Source organism: Amphiprion ocellaris, chromosome 14, assembly GCF_022539595.1.
Source record: "Amphiprion ocellaris isolate individual 3 ecotype Okinawa chromosome 14, ASM2253959v1, whole genome shotgun sequence".
NCBI classification, from domain to species: domain Eukaryota; kingdom Metazoa; phylum Chordata; class Actinopteri; family Pomacentridae; genus Amphiprion; species Amphiprion ocellaris.
The window spans coordinates 8142227-8160111 of NC_072779.1; the positions used below are offsets into that span (position 1 = coordinate 8142227).

Here is a 17885-nt window from a genome sequence, read left to right on the forward strand (position 1 = left end):
GTAGTTCTTGTGTTTTTTCTTAATGACCCGTTTCCATATCCCTCGACTTGACTTTGTTGTAGATACAGTCGAAAACAGAAATGAACTAAAGTGATACACAAAGAGAAATTAACACGTTTTTTTGCTTTAGTTAAAAATTTTACGTCGTCCTTTATTTTCTGACTGTGAACTCTTTTCCATCGCACAGCATTTTGTAGCGTTATTTCAAGGTTTTACGTATTCTGCCTCATATCTTGTGCGTTAGTTGTTCTGGAGCATGCACAATCTACACACTCTGACTTTAATTAACACCTTTTTTGTACTCCCTTCTTAACAAAATCAGATAGTTTTTGGAAGTATTACAGAACTAGTAGCTGTTGCCAGCCTTTTGTGTAGATAGGTGAGACAGACTTATAAAGTGAAGACACCAGCAAAATTATCCGAAGATTTAATGCAGCACAGTTTGCTGCAATATGTACACATTGTGCAGACTGTCCGCAGTTATTTTCGTTGGTATATTTAATATATAATATATATTGACCCAAGACGGCACGAGTTTAAAAACACTTCATATTTGTGTAATCCACAAAGTGAGCAGCAGAGATGGCATTGATTAGATAAATGACTAAGGACCATATGTAGATCACAACAAAGGTGTCAGAATTTGTAAGAACAAAATAGCAGTCACAGTCACCTTAAGAAACTGTGTTGATCTTTTGATGAAGTGATCAAGGAATGATTGTAGAATGTAATTTAACATGATGAACCCCTCTGACAAAAATTAGGCAAAGAGGGAACACAGTGGGACTTTTGTCATCATAAATTTGAGATTTTATTATTTTTTCCACACAAACTGTGTGGTACCACGGTTCATTGTCACCATGGCTCCACTCACCAGTTGCTTGGCAACCAACTCCTCCTTGGAACTGATGCAACTGCTCATGTCTTCATAATTACAGGCTCTTTTACAATATTTAGCAAAACAAAAACAACAATAGAATTGCATGAAAAAATGATCTAATGAAGCTGGAATACAATGAAGCCTTGCAGTTAAATTGGGCTCTACGCTGCATGAGTTACACATCCGTGTCTTGCATTGAATTACATTATGTTTCGGCTGCTGTTTCGGTTTTTCGTGGGTAATTTTGGATTTCTGCTTGTGTGTGTATGCAGATGTATGTATGTGTTGGTTTATCTTTGTTCCTGCCGGTCTAGCAAGTGATTCCTCCAGCCAGGTGTTGGGTTCATCCCTCTGTAGGAAGGCACAGCTCCTGTACCTGCGGGGTTTCTCTGGGCTCGAGGAAGAGCTGGGGGATTCACAAAAAGGTCTGCAAGACAATTAAACGTCTGTGAGCAATTTAGAGGTGTGAACCGCTGATAATTTCTCATATGTGGGTTGAGAATGTGTGCCAGGGAGTTTGGGGGTTAAACTTAAATTAAGCTGTCAGATGGCGAAGGAAACCTTTAAAGGAATAACAATCACGTCCTTTTAGTTGTGCTTAAACCAGCTTAATTACAGTGTCTTGTAATTATTTAACGTCGGTGCTGTCTCATTAATGTAAGCAGTGACCTTCACTGTGATTCTGGCAGCCGAGGGACTGTGATGTCTGACTAAATCTGTTATCTTTTCATGTGAGGGAGGCTGAATCTAAACAAGATGAATTGGAACTTTTAATTGCGATCTTAAATGTCATAGAATAGATTAGGATCAAGGAATTCATTGTGAGTTCAATGTCGATGGAAGGTGGGGCCATGAAGAAAAAGGGAAAATCTCACCAAAATGTGCTTTAATTTTCATAAAGGATTATAATTGAAGCCAAAACCTTGACTTTTATTTCCCACACACATTTAGAAAAATACAGTTTGCCTTCATTTTTTAGATATTTTTAATCTTTGTGGATTTAGTTCATCTTGCTATTTGTATGTTTGTGTAAATGGCCACTGCATTGTCAGATTTGAACAGTTTAGTCAGGATATGTTCTGATATGCTTTGTTTTCTCACCCAGATTTGGTCTCTTGAAGGCTGATTCTCTCTGGCTGGAGTCGGAGGAAGCTGATGTGCTGTTTGTGGAGCTGGACTTGACTGAGCGGACCGATGGGACTGATGGGACTGATGCTCTTGGAGGATTTGGTCTAGGTTTAGCCAGGACTCCCACTGATGCTGAGTTGCTCCACTCTGAATGACAACGCCAGACACAGGTAACTGAAATCAGGCCCTGAGTTGCATTTTTGTGATTACTTTTGTTGTAAGTGACCTTATGAAGGGAACTCTGCTCTCATGACACATTGACACACAACAAATACAAAATCTTTGCATCATACCACTTAGCTAATTGACAGATCAGATGTGTAGTTGTTTAGCTACCAGTTTATGTGCCTCATAAATAGTTTCCATAAAAGTAACTTGAATGATTATATGTGTGGCTGCCATACCAGAGTGCTCCTCAAGTCGAAATCGTCCGAAACAAAGGTGAATCCTCCACTGTTTCCGGACATTCTCCTTCATCAGGCAGTGGAAGATGAAGATAAAAAGTCCTGGAATTCATAGGAAAGTAAAACAATGCTGTGAGCTTTTAAAGAGACTAGATTGTATCTCAGTTTATGCATCTTCCTTCCCTCAGCGGATATTTTTAATTTGCACTTGAGCCAGGCATTTCACCTCTAGAAGTAAACGGTGGTGGTTGCATCACTCTAGGACATCAAAAAATATAAATTGTTACACAGGCCAGTCGAGGTACAAGCAGTTGTGAAATAGTTGCATCATTTGTCTGTTTGATTTCTTTCTTTTTTATCTGAGTTTCTTTTGAACTATGATTGTGAGGTTGGGTGCTGAGAAAAACAGAATGAGTGGCTGGGAAAACGTCAGTCAATGGATAAACACACAGCGACACACATACAAGGTTTCACCTACAAGAACAAACACGAATATGAAAAAATAGGGCTTACTGGCAGGATTGCTCCAAGTGAGATTCTACAAAGTCTCTCAGATGTGTCGTATATTGTTTGCTTGTTCATAGTATTTGATAATTAGTATAATAAATATCCATTAATTGGCTAAATATTATAAGGGCTTCTCTGTTCTGCTCTGGGCAAATGTAATTCACAATATTATTACAAATAAGCGAAAAGAAGAACTTCACAGAATTGAATGCCAAATATAAACATAAGAAATTTAACCAAATCTGTAATCTCATTACCCATGGAAGTCAGGAAGTATAAATGGGTCAATATATGATTGAGAGACTTTTGAAGTCCATGGGATATATTTTGCATACATATTTTATTAAAAGTAAAAAAATACCAATGTTTTTTATGTTCATTATGATCAAATTCTATAATTATTTATGATGGAAGCAATCACTTATTAATAAAAAATGACTGGATATCAATAAAATGTCAACTAAATAACTGTCCCAATTTAATAACAACCACCTTCTAATTAGTTAAACAATAATAAAATTAGCTTATTCAAACATTGTTTTGATTGTGTTCTTTTTGTTAAGTTGAGATAATCATGACAGATAATTCTTTTTTGCCAATATATAAAATTTTATATGGAAAATAACAAATTGTATCTGTGTCCGAGAAATCACTTTCAACTAAGTTATCCATTACAAAAACACCTCTCAAGGAAGTGTGTTAATTCCAGATCACATGACCTGCTCCACATGATGTCATTTCCTCCTGAAGAAGAGACTGGAATGACTCCAAGGCTTTCTGAGTTATTTAATACAAAGTAGTGTGTGAGTCAAGTGTGGATTTATCACATGTCAACAGGTTTACTACAATATCTTTATACATAACTTTCAATTTCAATTTTACTCAATTGTATGTATAATCTTTAGAAGAATCTTTCTGTAAAAATGCCATGTGGTGTTTGGTTTTAGGCGACCATGTTGATTTTAGGCCTGAAAACAGTAAAAATGTCAACTATGATACCTGTCAACTATGTTACAAAAAGTCCTGCATTTATATATTGACCCAAATACAGCTGCTGTAACTCAACAGATTGAGGGTGAAATGTCTGACACAGCATGAGACCCTGAAACACCTCTTTAAAAAGCAAAAGATGTTCATGACTTCGGTTTCTTAGAAAAAATTCTCGGCACAATAAATTTCCTCCATGCCAAAAACATGCATGTTCTCTCTATGCTTTTGACATGCTGGTGTTGTGCACCTTTCAGTAAATTCCTCTGTACAGAATAGAAACAATAACCTTGCAGGGTGTTGAGTGCAGCGAACAGGTACAGCATAACTATTCTGCCTGGTCCAAAGGTGCAGAATCCAACAGTCCATGTTAATCCGAGTAACAAAGTCAGACTGGCGACTCCCTTCAGGTCGTGCATGAGTCCGCTCCGGGTCCCTGCCGGACTGTTGACTCGCATTTGGCGAATTTGGATCAAAACCACCACAAAGACCTAAGAGGAGATTAAAAAAAAACAAAAAAAAAGGCTTAAAGGAAAACAGTACGTTAGCTACAGATAAGTATAGACAAAAATAAAGAGGGAGACTTTATGCAGATTAGGTTGCATATTATTATACTGAGATGTGCTAGACTACATCAAACTGTCTGTTTTGAGATACAATCAGATAAAGATGTGCAGCACATTCTGGGTGTCAAGGATTTTGTTTAAAAAAATGCTGTCTATTTGATGCATCCTATGGGGAAATGTGCTAATTAAAGCCAGTTAGAAACATACTGTGATACTTCTGGCCAATTTTAAAACTTTTTACTTATGTATGAACTTTAATGAGAAATATTTACCCCGATGTTGAAGAGGAAGATCAGCACAGCGTAGGCAACCACAGATACATAAAATGTGACATTGTCCTGGAGCCAGCAGCTGAAGGAGCAAGAATTAAGTTTGGAAAAAGGACAGAAAGGGCAAAGGGAGAACGGGAGGAGAGCGGTGCACCAAGACATTTGAAGGGAGAGAAGGGAAGATCTTGTGGTCACTGTGGCTGAAACTATAGCTTGCAAATTCTCACACTGCAGTTGGAGTGGACGTATGAAATATTTAAAACAAATATGATGGTATTTGGGGGCTGCACAGTGGCGTAGTGGTTAGCACTTTCGCCTTGCAGCGAGAAGGTCCCTGGTTCGCGTCCCGGCTTTCCCGGGATCTTTCTGCATGGAGTTTGCATGTTCTCCCTGTGCATGCGTGGGTTCTCTCCGGGTACTCCGGCTTCCTCCCACAGTCCAAAAATATGCTGAGGTTAATTGATTATTCTAAATTGCCCGTAGGTGTGAATGTGAGAGTGATTGTTTGTCTCTGTATGTAGCCCTGCGACAGACTGGCGACCTGTCCAGGGTGTCCCCTGCCTTCGCCCGAGTCAGCTGGGATAGGCTCCAGCCCCCCCCGCGACCCTAGTGAGGAATAAGCGGTGTATAGATAATGGATGGATGGATGATGGTATTTGCACTTTAACCCCCTACTATCATTAAAAAAGTATCGCAGACTTTTTACAAATTTACTTAAGCATTTGAGCTGCCCAATCATTGTTTTGATGAAATGTCACGTTTTTCAGTTTGACAGAGCTGACATTGGCTTAATCTAATAATGTTTAGCAAATATTGTGGATGGATTAGCATCATATCTAAGTTTGTCTAATAATTTATTCTTATTACAAGGAAATATATTAAAACATATAAATATTGTGATAGGTCAGGTCCTTAAAATAAATACTGCATGAGCTTAAGTGAGGTTAGTTGGCTTACAGGCTTAAAAAGTGGTAATTATAAGGACAAAGTAAAAAGTAAGCACTGTATGTAGTTTTTATTAATATGTAAATGCCTTTTGTTTCAAAGATGCATCAAAACGAATATGAAATAAAGCCAGAACTCACAAGTTGCCAGAGTTGTCCAACAGCTCTAAGGTAGACGGAGTGTTGGTGTAGAGGTTACTGCCGTACGCCTCTCTGTTCACGATGAGCACCAGGATGCAAATTCCCAGAGGAAGCCCTGGAGGAAGAATTTAAATACTTCTAAACCGCATGTCATAGCCTCAGAAAATGCTAATTAATTTGCTTTTAAGGACACTTGATGTCCTCTAACAGAAACTCACTCATGCAAAAACATGGCTTACCCCACCCCAGAGCGCAAAACTTGAGGATGTATGAGGGCACGTAGACGTTGAACACTTTGACTAGGGCAAAGTACATGTTAACGGCCTCTAATCCCATCCAGGTGAAGGACGCCAGCAGGAAGTAGTGCAGCGTGGAAGCTACGGCCACACAGAGGCCATGCAGACCCCAGGAGGACAGCCAGGAGTTGACCAGAAACACCAGGTTCAAACCCAGCATGGCCAGAGAGAGGTTGATGAGGATTTGAGAGGGGTAGTCTCGACGAAGCTTTCTAAATCGGAGACAGGTGAGAATAGAATGAACAAACGGGTCACACTTTTGAGAAACACAAACATTAAAATCAGTTCTCTGAATTCGTGTTGACAGGGCTCTAGTCAGTCAAACAGACAAACCAAGCTTCACGTAAACACAGTCAGCTTCTAAAAAGTAGAACACGTTTATAAAATAACAACTCAGTGGTTGGAGTCTTACTCAAAAGCCGTATAAGTGAGAACAGTGATTCCCAAGAACAGTGATGAGACTCCACATCCGAGATAGGTGATAATGGTCAGGATCTGCTCATTAACTGGGTCCACCTGAGTCCTGGAGACATCCTAGACACATGCACACACTAATTTGTCAACAGCACTGTATCTGTATTTATTATTTTATCTGTGCACATAATAGCTACTGACTGCTCCTGTTCCCACTGCCAAGTAAAAACTAGCAAAAACCTGCAGCTTTCTTGACCCGTTGTCAGTGAAAAACTCAAATTAGTGACACAGCCAGTGACAAAACAGCTGAAAGGACAAGTTTAGAGATGGACTGCTGTATGTGTTTTTTTTTTTTCCCCATCAAATCTAGACAATCGAGTGAAAAAAACTAAACTGGCAATGACATAATTCCACTAACAACTTCTTGCCGGTGTGTCCAAAGTTGAGTACTATATTATACGTTTCTTCACATCACATCTTGATCCACATCGCTGCACTAAGAGACATGACTTCATTAACACACAAACATGGCCACTAATTTACTCTGTCAGCACAGCATGCATGTTCTCCTTTCTAGTGCAATAAGTGCTTTCTATACCAACAAATCCACACCTGAAAGACCCTAATAAATCCACTGTTTCCTCCTGCTTTGAGTATTGCTCCTTAAAAGGCTACAGTGCCCAGCTGTGCCAGTGAATTACTTATTTTTTCTCTGAAAATAAATGGTGTACATTTGTGGAAAACCTTAGTCAGAACCCTCAGGCTGAGACAGGGTAAGAAATGTGTTGGTAGATGGCTAGTGTATCATTGGTTTGGTCTTTTTATGATATATGCTTGCAATAACAAAGTAAATTAGATAATTGTAAGCCTTACTGTTTACTATGCAGTATGTGTACTACATACCATATATACATGTAAGTACTAGTATCGGTAGTTATTGAATTTAGAGCCCTTCAAACTAAATTTGTCACGATATGCCCATGAGACATTTTATATATACTGAATGTGCAAACTTGAACCATTATACCCATGATTAGGCTTGATTTTAAATTCATTTGGCTTTTATTGTTTGAGCAACTCCAAAATAATGAATTTCTGTCACAGTTTGCTTTGCAGTAGTTTATATATATATTTTGCTGTGGGTGCCCTCTGCTGGTCAAATTGTAATTGAACCTCTTTAGTCTGTCCAGAACCTATTTGTTATTACTACCATTGTTCATGCAGATACTACCAGTTTCACTACCTTTCCAGAATTTAAAATGTGTTAAGATTCCTCTTAGGCTAAAGCTTGATTTCCAAGATATAACAAATCAGTAGCATGTTTTTTTTTTTTGTTTTTTTTTTACCAAAAGAACTCCAAAGTGTGTGAGGTGATCACACAGGCAGGTTGTGTATTCAGAGCTGCTGTTGTATTTTCGACAGCCGCGATCATCCCAGCCTCCGTGTCCATCTGGAGGGGACACTGTCATTTAATATCACACAGTTTCTCCAGCATTTATAAAACTGGGGGAGTGATGACTTCAATCAGGACCTACTGTTTTTATTGAAGTTCCAGTACACACACTGTACCGTCTTCTGAAGCTTTAACAGACAATCAGATGCATTCATTAATCAAAGTATTACTAACACAGTGATTCTTATACTGGTAGCAGCATATTATTAAAAGACAGCCTCTCCTACTGTGTTTGGTATACGATGGTGTAACGTGACTTTTACGTCTTCCGTGAGGTCTTTTATCGGAGAGCTGGCGTTGGTTACACTGGCCGACACCACAAAGGTGTTGAGGATCTGACCCTTTTGGCTGCTCTTAAAATAAAAACAGAATACATATGAATACCTGGCTTTACTAATGTGCATCTAAGATCAGTTTATTTCCACAAAAGACATTCTAGTTTTTATCTAACAAGTAATGTTCCATGTGAATAAAATGTAAAATTGCACTATTTTTCTACTATAGAGAGAAAATTCATTCAAAATTGTACCTTAAAGAGCATTGGGATTCCATAGAACTGGAACTGGATTCTCGGTGGGTTCTGGTTCGGGCCGTATTGTGGGAAGCTGTTCTGCAGGACTGACGGCAGTGAGATGAAAGCCACCGTGCCGTTGAAGGGATACTTGTTGATAAAAATCTATGACACAAAAACAAGCTTCTTAATTCTCTTTGAGGCTCAATACGTTTAGGTACTGAGTACAGCATAATTTGCATGTTTGACTACACAGCAAAGACACAACATATGATGAAAATTTCAATTGGCAACAACTCCAAACACTGTTTAAAGTCACATGACTTTATGTAACCCTTTGATGCGTAGACCACATCAGGAGATACCCATTTTCCATTGGATTTGGGTCACTTTTGACCCAGGTTATGCATCAAAGGGTTAAACTCCTAAAGGAGATCTCAAACTTATCAAAGATAAGCCACATAATGAAAATGATGTACAAGCCATCAAGATTATCAAATATTTCGTGTGACGTTTTACACAGTGTTGTGTAAGTAGAGTTTTCCATCCCTAATGCTACTGAACCAGAAATAAAAAGAGGAATAAATCAAAATATTAGTTGGTGTTAAATGTACAAGCTATAACTGTTTTAGGCCACGTAGCCTTCTGTAAGTCAAGTACTGAGAGTGGTTGTTTTGTTGGACGCAGTCTCAACTTTAAATGTCATATTTTATTACATTTTTGACTTAAACGAAGATGTATATGTAACTGATTTTTCATTTCCTTAATCCTTTCAAGCAGTTAGGATTAATACTGTTATACTGTTGCCCATATATTTTGTAAAGTTTCAAATAGCATAGCTCTAAAATAGATTAATTAATAGATTAGTCAGTTGTGAGAAACATAAATGGCAAATATTTTCATGATTGATTGTCATTTTTCAGCCCAACTTTGTCCAACATTCTCTAGTTCCAAGTTCTCCAGTCAGGTATATATTGTTGGAAACAGAACACATAGCATGTTTAAATTGCTGATGGATGTTTTTTTTCACAAAGTTTTGACGTTTTATAGACCCACAGTGAATCAGTGACTCTAAAAATGGTTCATTAATAAAGAAATGAAAAGAGAATATGCTTTACATTAAAGTTACTATCCCTTCTTAGCATGTTTTGTCACATTGGACTGTAACTGATATATTCAAAATCTTAAAAACAGATTTTTTTCAATTGCCAGAAGGGTCAAAATTGATGGTAATGACTCTGCTTACTCCATTGACGTCCAACAAACATGAACTCTGACAGACTGAAGACATTTGCCAGTTGTTTGCCTACCTCAGGTTTTGTTCCTGCCCAATCAGAAGACACTCCAAATGTTAAGCTGTTAAACTGTCCAGAAGCTACATCCACAACTGAGATAGCAACAGCCGGAGCAACCAGAGTGGAGGAGTTCTCGTATCCCACCATGTTGTCTCCCACTGCCTCGGTAATATTCAGAATACTTCACAAGAACACACAGAACGAGTTAGTACTCTGATGTGAGGTTAGTTAAGTCATCATTTGGATTTTTGATTCAGCTTTCCGTCCTCACGTGTTCGTGAAAGGCACCAGGTTGCTGTCCGACTCCAGTATGTCTGAAATAATGTTGATGAGAGCTTGGCCCAGGCTTGGAGTGACCAAACTCACGTTGATGATGTCCTCCAGCTTGTTGAGGACGGTGGCCAGTTCTTGGTAGTTCAGAGTGGTCTGGTTTTTTAGTAAATCTTTGATCATCTTCACCACATCCAGAGCGTTATCTGGAGAAAAAAAAAGATACAGCTTCTGAAATAATATAGCTGGGCAACAAGGTAGCAAATGAATAACAGTATTTTTTGTCAATAAATGATGTGCATAAGGTGCTAAAATGGTTCAAAGGCACAATGTGACTTCACATGAATTTAGAAATTAATGTCAAATTGCATGGCAAGCTAAATGTATTTCAGCAAGGTTTACATTTATCCCTACATATATAGAGTCCTGGTTTAACAGCCTCAGGATGTTCTTTATCTCATCACAACTCTTAATTCTAGTAGATCATAATTGGCCTCTAATCCCCCTTTCTTATTACTTATTGTTGCTTTTGTTCTTTGCGTGTATCTTGACACTCTTTTTGAATTTTGTATTGTATGAGTTGTGAAGCAGTCCTACTGTCTTCTTTGTTTTGATAATGTTATGTAGTTATTGTTAAGGTTTTATGTTGCCTTAATGGCCAAAAAAATCCTTGTGGAATACCAGAGATGAGAGTCAATCTGAAGCCAATTGAACATCAGCTGATAAAAAGCAGAAGCAACCTGGAATTTGTTAAATGGAGCCATGGTTTGGAAACATTTCTGGGTTTACAAACATATGATTTGGGTATTTTATTATTAAATTTGACAATGAAATTGATGATTAATGAAATTATTAAAAAGTTGACAATTAAATTTGGGCGGGGGCCAATTAATGCAGTGAAAATTTTGCTAACAAACCAGCAGTGACTATGACATGGTCCAGATCTGGGATAGTTTCCACCACAAGAGAGCAGTCGTCCAGGTCTGGATCCATCCAGTGGGTACCGACACACAGTTTGCTGTCAGAAAGACATATTTCTTAGCAAAATATATTATTCCACATCCTGTCGTTATATTACAAGCTATTCCTCATTCTGAAATTTGCTACCTTTCATATACATTTATCTGCAATTTCAGCTTGCATGCCAGCTTTTTGCTTCCCACAGTCTGACTTTGCAAAGTAAATAAATACAATTGAATCTGGAAATGTCCTAAAAGCGTAAAATGATTAGTAGATGGATTTGATACCTTAAACAGCTGTCAGGCTGTTGATTTGTGGAATCACTTATGATTTAACTCCTCTCATTAGTGGCACTGAGGTACTGATTAATGCTTTTACAGCATAGTTATCAGTCAGTAATGTGACTGAGTCAACACACGGAATGTGTCCTGAACACAGCAGCAGAGACAAGTAAATATATACCAACGGAGGTAATCAGTGCTGAGATAGACACATATTTAGTGATGCGTTAAATTCATTTCGACCAGCTAAATACATAAATACGTTTTTCACTGTGGGTTCAGTGATAAGTGAATCTCAACAGGTGACATGAAACATCACCTGTTTTCAGCTGTAAGTATCAGAAAATATACCACATACTAGTATAACTTTTAAATGGATTTCCGTGTAATTTGCTGCAGATATCTAAGCTGCCCAGAGGATGAAAAGTACTGACTTTACCTTGACTTTTCTTTGCTTCTGTAAGGTTCATATTTATGGCTTAAAGTGAAATAACTGTTATGGATTACAATGAAATTTAGTGATAACAAGCACGTTCCTCTCAAAATAGAATAAAATTGGTGATCCCTAGACTTTTCATGTAGCAGGATCATTAGTCCTACATTAATCTTTTGGTATTCTTCTTTAACTTGGTATGTTTTTTTGAGAAAAGTTTGCTAAAGTAGTTTTTTTTTTTTTTTTTTTTTTTTAAAAACAGTGCAAGACTTACTGCTTATATAGGAAATCCAGTGAAGAAGAGAAAACTAATGTGACTTTTTTTGTGCACTTAATTTTTTGATTTTGGACTGTGCTCTCTCAGCTGTTTGAGGTTGTATAGATCACATCCAGTAGTGCTGTCAATTCTGAAAACAACTTTGTAGACACCAAAAAAAGACCTTTAAGTGAAATATGATTGAAATTATTACAATTCTGTTTGAGTAGTAATTCCACTTCCAATACTGGGGTTTTGTAGATTTACAATAAAGGGCCTTGAAGAATTGTCTGTAGATGGCATTTCTGGTCTATGTGTTATTCAGAACTAGATCCAAAATGTGCAAGTAATCAATAATGATTGCTCACAAACGATTATCATTCTCTAGTATGAGTGTGGCCTGTATAGAATCAGTCCGAGAGCCGTAAAATATAAAATATCATTCTGAGCCAATTTCTTATCCATATTCGTTTTGCTTGTGCAATGATAATCAAAGCATTCACAATGAGCTCTCACCAGTGTCGGGTGGCGTGGCGTTCAGGGTTTCTTGGACATGTCTGGACAGCGTTTTTCCCTCCTGAAGTGTTGGGCCACATAAACAGGCCTTTCCGGGTCTGGTGGGTTTCTGCATCACACTTAAGTATCACTGAAGCAGCGAGACAGTGACACAAATTGACAGAGACATAAAAACATCGTGATTTTCAGTTTTGAGCCATATAATCTGTTGCTGAACTCGAACCTCACTCACATATGCGTTTTATCTGTATGTCCTCGGTCGCTATGGAGACTGAGCCGTTGTTGTAAGGCATCAGCAGTATTTGTCGTATCTGCTCTTCCATTTCCTGCGTGTTTGACTGCAGCTTCACGACCTCGACCTGGAAGACACAGCTCTTCCTGCAGATGGTAGCAGTTAAATATGGTGGATTCATACACAAAGCACTTATTTACATTTTTTTCTTACGAAGGAAATTATTTTAGGTCCATTTGACAAAATATATAAGTAAATCAAGTTTGACACACAAAAAGAAACACTCAATAATGCAGCCTGTTAGACTTTTTTCATTGTTGTATTTGCACTTTTTTAACTGTATTTTGTTCTTAACGTAAGTGAAATTGAGTAGAACCACGTGATACGTACCTTGACACTGTGTATGTGGACACCTGAGAAATATTGAAAATAAGTTGAATTGAATTGCAGTTGAATTATTAAACCAGTGAAGCATCTGCATTTCGCCACATCATATCACCTTTATGTAAATAGCAGTATTTCAGGGTAAATATATAATTGAGGGACTTTTGAAGTCCATGGGATATACATTATTAATAACAGTAAAGTAATGTTTTTTGTTGTCTGAAAAACACCCAATTCATTCAGTGTTACTTACTCTAAAAGTAGAGGGGTTTGCCTGCATATAAGGATGTCTGTAAGGCAGATCGGTAACTGGATTAGGCCGTTCATACTGAAGGTTGAGCACGATCATCGAGTCGTCAGGTAAACTGCAGTTGAGCTGTGAAGAGGATTTTAGTGGGATTTGTTCTGGAGGTTTAGTAGCAGTGTTGAGACTTTTTCTTTGGCCACATTTAAGTAACACAAAATTTGTTCTGTATCTAAAAATATGAGCTTAGCTGTTCTGTGAGACGTACCCAGGCGGCAAGGATCTGTTCTGAGTCATAGTCTCCTGTTATGGAGACATTCATCTTAACCTCGAAATACAGCTCTGCAGAAGACATTGGGAAAAATCAGAAACTTTCCTCCAGGCATCAATATAAAGACGGTGTGGACTGAATTATCAGGCTGACCGGACATATTAGCAGGGCTTGTGGTGAAGGTGTTGGCTGTGGCCAGACTGGTAGAGGAGCTTGTGGTGGTCGGAGGGCTGGTGGTGGCAGAGGTTAAACTTTCTAAGAAACAAACGAGAGATTATTATGAGCTTTTTATGCATGTTTTACAAACTGGTGTGTCTCATGACTTTCTGTGGCGATTGTTTCCTACCAACTGGTGTGGTGTAAATGCTGTTCGGGTCAGCCAGCAGCTGGAACACACCACTGGGGTCATTGTAGGGCATTTTAAGGTCCGTGTACATCTCAGTCTGCACATCTACCACGTCCCAGCTGGGGATGACGTTTACATACACCAGACAGTCAAACCTGCAGGAGAGACGGAGTCAAACCGGTGCAGAATGTGTTTTTGTTTCTCCTCCAATAAGTTTTTGAGTGTGTAGCATAGACTAGTTTTAGACTTTTTACAGTTAGACAGAATTTATTAATCCCAAGAGGAAAATTTTGTTTACAGTGTCTGAGCAGAGTTGTAGTTGAGCTGGTGTGCTCCAGTTGCAACGAGAGGCAAGTGGTGAGTCAAGTGAGAGGCGAGGACTTAATAGATCTGCGGAGTCTATAACAAGCAACAGTGTAGACTTAGATTTAAGCCATTTTAAAGCGTGAGGGGATTATTTTCATGGGAAGAAAACTTGTAAATGTAGAACTTTGACGAACAGAAATGAGTTTTTAGAGGTTAAATTAAGCACCAGAGAGGGACTACGAGTTTTTTTGGAGGCCTTGAGAAGTGAAAGTATGAAATTCTGCTGTCATTCCCAGTTGTAATTTAACTGTTTTTATTGCATCAGGTTCTGCTGTCCTCTACAGGTTTACACAATGTAACTTGTTTACAGTATTTAATGATGGAAGGATATGTAATTTATTTGAGCAAGAAACTGACCTGGCATCTATCAGATTAAAAAAAGTGACACAACTGCAGCACCTTGTATTCACTGATCAATGAGTAAGCATAAGCAACCTTCAGTCTGCTTAAATTCAATCAAATTGAATTGATTAATTTGAATAAAGCATTAGTCTGTAGTTATTTAGTATCCACACCTCATGTACAATATTTAGGAAACGGTAAGCGTGTGCCATGTTACCTGTCAGTATTAGGAGCCCACCGGATCTGAAGAAAAAAAGACATAATATTTTATTTGGAAATGAAGTTTTTGAAGTTATACTGTAAAAAGATTTTGTCAGACATTATGTTGATGATGAGAAATGAATATTTTTGCCTCAAACATCATTTTGATGTTTCTTTCCTGCTGTTTCCTGTGTATTGACTAACATATACAGTTGCGCAGGCATATTTGCAATATAGTAGTATCGGCTGATTTATATCAGCCTGTTTATTAACTCCGTCAAGCTCCAGTGTGCTTACCAGACTGTCGTTATATGTTATTACAAGGTCTTCCATACTGGATCTGCATAAGAGATCAGAGAAACTTGATTAGCTTATGGATCACTGGTTCGCCCTGTTCCTTCTAGTATATGCCGTTAAATAAAGGGACATTCAAAAGAATTTTATTACACAATTCATTGTGTCACATCTGGTGTTGTAAACCTCTCATACCTGGTTGCTTCAAACACAGACACTCGGTTTAAATAGATGCCATTCGGCAGCACAACTCTGAGCTGGAGGAACAACAAGCAGGAGATTAGTCAAAATAATATCTACACAGTGTAAAGCAGTCCAATTCAACAGACCCATAACTGACATTTTCTTCAGAAACTAATGATACTGTAGTTGTTTAAATGTACTAGCTTTCACATGTATTCAAGCCTGTTTCTACTTTGTAATATTACGTCGGGGTTCTGGTCATAATCTCGACATTCATAACAGAGCAGCAAGCATTGCTGTAGATGTAACGTTTTACTGGTTTTTACTGGTATCTGTCTGTTTCACTAAACACTAAATTGTCAGTCTGCTGCATCTGGAACAGTTTGTCTTTGGCAGCGTGTGGTGAAATATTTGTCTAACTGCCGCACTCACTGACATACTCACATACTAAATTATTATAACACATGTGAGGAAAGGTAAAAAGGAGCCACTTGTTCATTTATTTTCTCTTGCACAGAGTACTACAAACCAAGCTGATCTCAAGGTCAACTAACTCTGTCACTTAATTGTCCTGAATCAAAGTATGATTATCACATGATTCTCACTTCCTGTGATGAGCTGCATCACCACATTGTGTGTGATCATCCGTGCAGGCTGTTTTTTACATTTAAAGTCTATACAATCTTTGTTTTTGTGATTTGAGCATTGTGGCCGGCAGAATGTCGGCTACCCAACATCCCTATCAAAGCCTTTTTTGACACAAATTGACCATCTATTTCATTCGTCACAAAATGAAGCTGACCCATGTGGCCTTATCTAGTGTACGTATGTCATCAGTACATTTCATTAATATGATCCTTAGTCTTCTAAATAATTACTGTCTTTATGTTTTAGCTTCTAGAATCATATACATCATCACATTTATTACATATATATAAACATGAAGTTAGACTGATCTGCACTGACATACACTTGTTATAATTTAAACGTTCAGGTCAGATTTGACAGTTAAAATTGTCAAAAAACACAAAATTGTTCTGGTTTGTTTGTTACCCAGTGATGTGCGATGTCTCTGGCTGTGTAGAGCTCAGTGTTGATGCTGTCGTGACGGATGATGGCAAACATCAGTGTCACTTTATAAATGGACCATTCTGCCAAAGAGACAGTCAAACACCATTAAGTACATTTAAATAAAGAAAAAGTTAAAACTGCATTAAAACAGAGTAACAGTTAACGTAGAGAAACCTGATCAGTATTACATATAACTAGTAAACCCAAAAAAGCATTTTAAATTCTTTAACCTCCCTAAAATATATTATTAATGTTTTATTATCCTAAACAACCATGTCTGTAAAAGATAGAAAACATGATGCAAACGGAAGCAGTTTCTGGTTTAGTTTGTCATCTATTTACAGTGAAGTTAACTGTGAGAAACTAAAGCTAAAGCAAACTAAAAGCAAGTAAAATGTAGATTATTTGTTAAATGGTATATGTTTTTTTTTATTTACCTTTACTAAATGGACATACAGATAGTATTTGATGCACTTACAGCTTAAATATTATTTCAGACAGTTTTTGCTCTTGCCTAGCCAAGAAATCTGAAGTCTGATTTTTAAAACATTAACAAAAAAATTCATGTTAGTGAAAGTTACGACAGATTCCAGCTTTGCAGAGAGAAAATTGCAGCCTATGACAGCTGTATGATTGATGCTTCTGCTCTTAATGTAATTGATCATACAATGGCTTCTATATTTATTTAAGTGCTAAAAAGACAGGTGGTCAGGTTTTAATCTGAAGGATGAGGGTGTAAATCAGAGGCAGCCACGGTGCTACTGCTGAGGTTGGAAAAAGCTATAAAATGCTTGATGAATGTGACGGACCATTAACTGCATGAAAGTGAATCAGTCATTGACCGCTGAATAAACACTGAAGGAGGCAGGAAAGGGCAAAAATATTCTCTCTTCCAGCAGAATCTGCAGAGACTGAAGCAAAAATGTGGTCTATAAAATTTGAAAAATAGCTTTCTAACTTTAGTCGAAACATCTGGAATAACACTTGAAGTAAAAGGTGTTTCCCGTTAGCTCACCACACTGCAGACTGGAATCAGAGAGCGGTGCACAGATCTGAGTGTCCCAGTTATCCCACTCCCACTTCACCAGGTCCCCCTCGGTACAGTTCAGTGATGTCACTTCCTCTTTGCTGCGTTCTCTCGCCCACATCCGAAACAAAGATATTTTGCCCCACACATTGAACGGCAGGACCTGGATTTTCCCATCGACGAGGATGTGACTTGCACCCAGAGTGAGCGATCCGTTGGGAGTCAGCTTGCAGCACAAGGGAGGAATGAGGGAAGGAGTGCCCAAATTATGAGCTACAAGAGAAGAATACAGGGCAACATGGCACACAGAGGGGGTCAGATATGTAGTAAAGTGTTCACAGATTGATTATAAAACTGCAAAAAACTTCAGGAGGCAGTTGGTCTCGAGCCAAAACCGCACAACTCACAGATAA

General features: G+C 38.1%; 1 protein-coding gene across 1 annotated transcript in view; it reads right to left on the minus strand.

Annotated features, from left to right (window-relative positions):
• The window catches only part of LOC118470764 (adhesion G-protein coupled receptor G4), a 22369-nt gene continuing 4484 nt past the window's right edge, over positions 1-17885 (minus strand). Inside the window, exons 5-31 of the mRNA XM_035951338.2 lie at positions 17461-17745; positions 16428-16525; positions 15387-15448; positions 15195-15237; positions 14914-14939; positions 13989-14143; positions 13796-13897; positions 13640-13713; positions 13381-13503; positions 13134-13156; positions 12744-12889; positions 12512-12641; positions 10983-11083; positions 10067-10271; positions 9811-9976; positions 8519-8665; positions 8217-8342; positions 8072-8117; positions 7883-7986; positions 6535-6656; positions 6066-6334; positions 5827-5941; positions 4745-4823; positions 4196-4397; positions 2413-2514; positions 1982-2155; positions 1-1307 (exon numbers count right to left, since the gene is read on the minus strand). Coding sequence (XP_035807231.1) covers positions 1171-1307; positions 1982-2155; positions 2413-2514; positions 4196-4397; positions 4745-4823; positions 5827-5941; positions 6066-6334; positions 6535-6656; positions 7883-7986; positions 8072-8117; positions 8217-8342; positions 8519-8665; positions 9811-9976; positions 10067-10271; positions 10983-11083; positions 12512-12641; positions 12744-12889; positions 13134-13156; positions 13381-13503; positions 13640-13713; positions 13796-13897; positions 13989-14143; positions 14914-14939; positions 15195-15237; positions 15387-15448; positions 16428-16525; positions 17461-17745 — 3362 coding nt within the window. The 3' untranslated portion in view covers positions 1-1170. The remainder of the gene's footprint in view (positions 1308-1981; positions 2156-2412; positions 2515-4195; positions 4398-4744; positions 4824-5826; positions 5942-6065; positions 6335-6534; positions 6657-7882; positions 7987-8071; positions 8118-8216; positions 8343-8518; positions 8666-9810; positions 9977-10066; positions 10272-10982; positions 11084-12511; positions 12642-12743; positions 12890-13133; positions 13157-13380; positions 13504-13639; positions 13714-13795; positions 13898-13988; positions 14144-14913; positions 14940-15194; positions 15238-15386; positions 15449-16427; positions 16526-17460; positions 17746-17885) is intronic.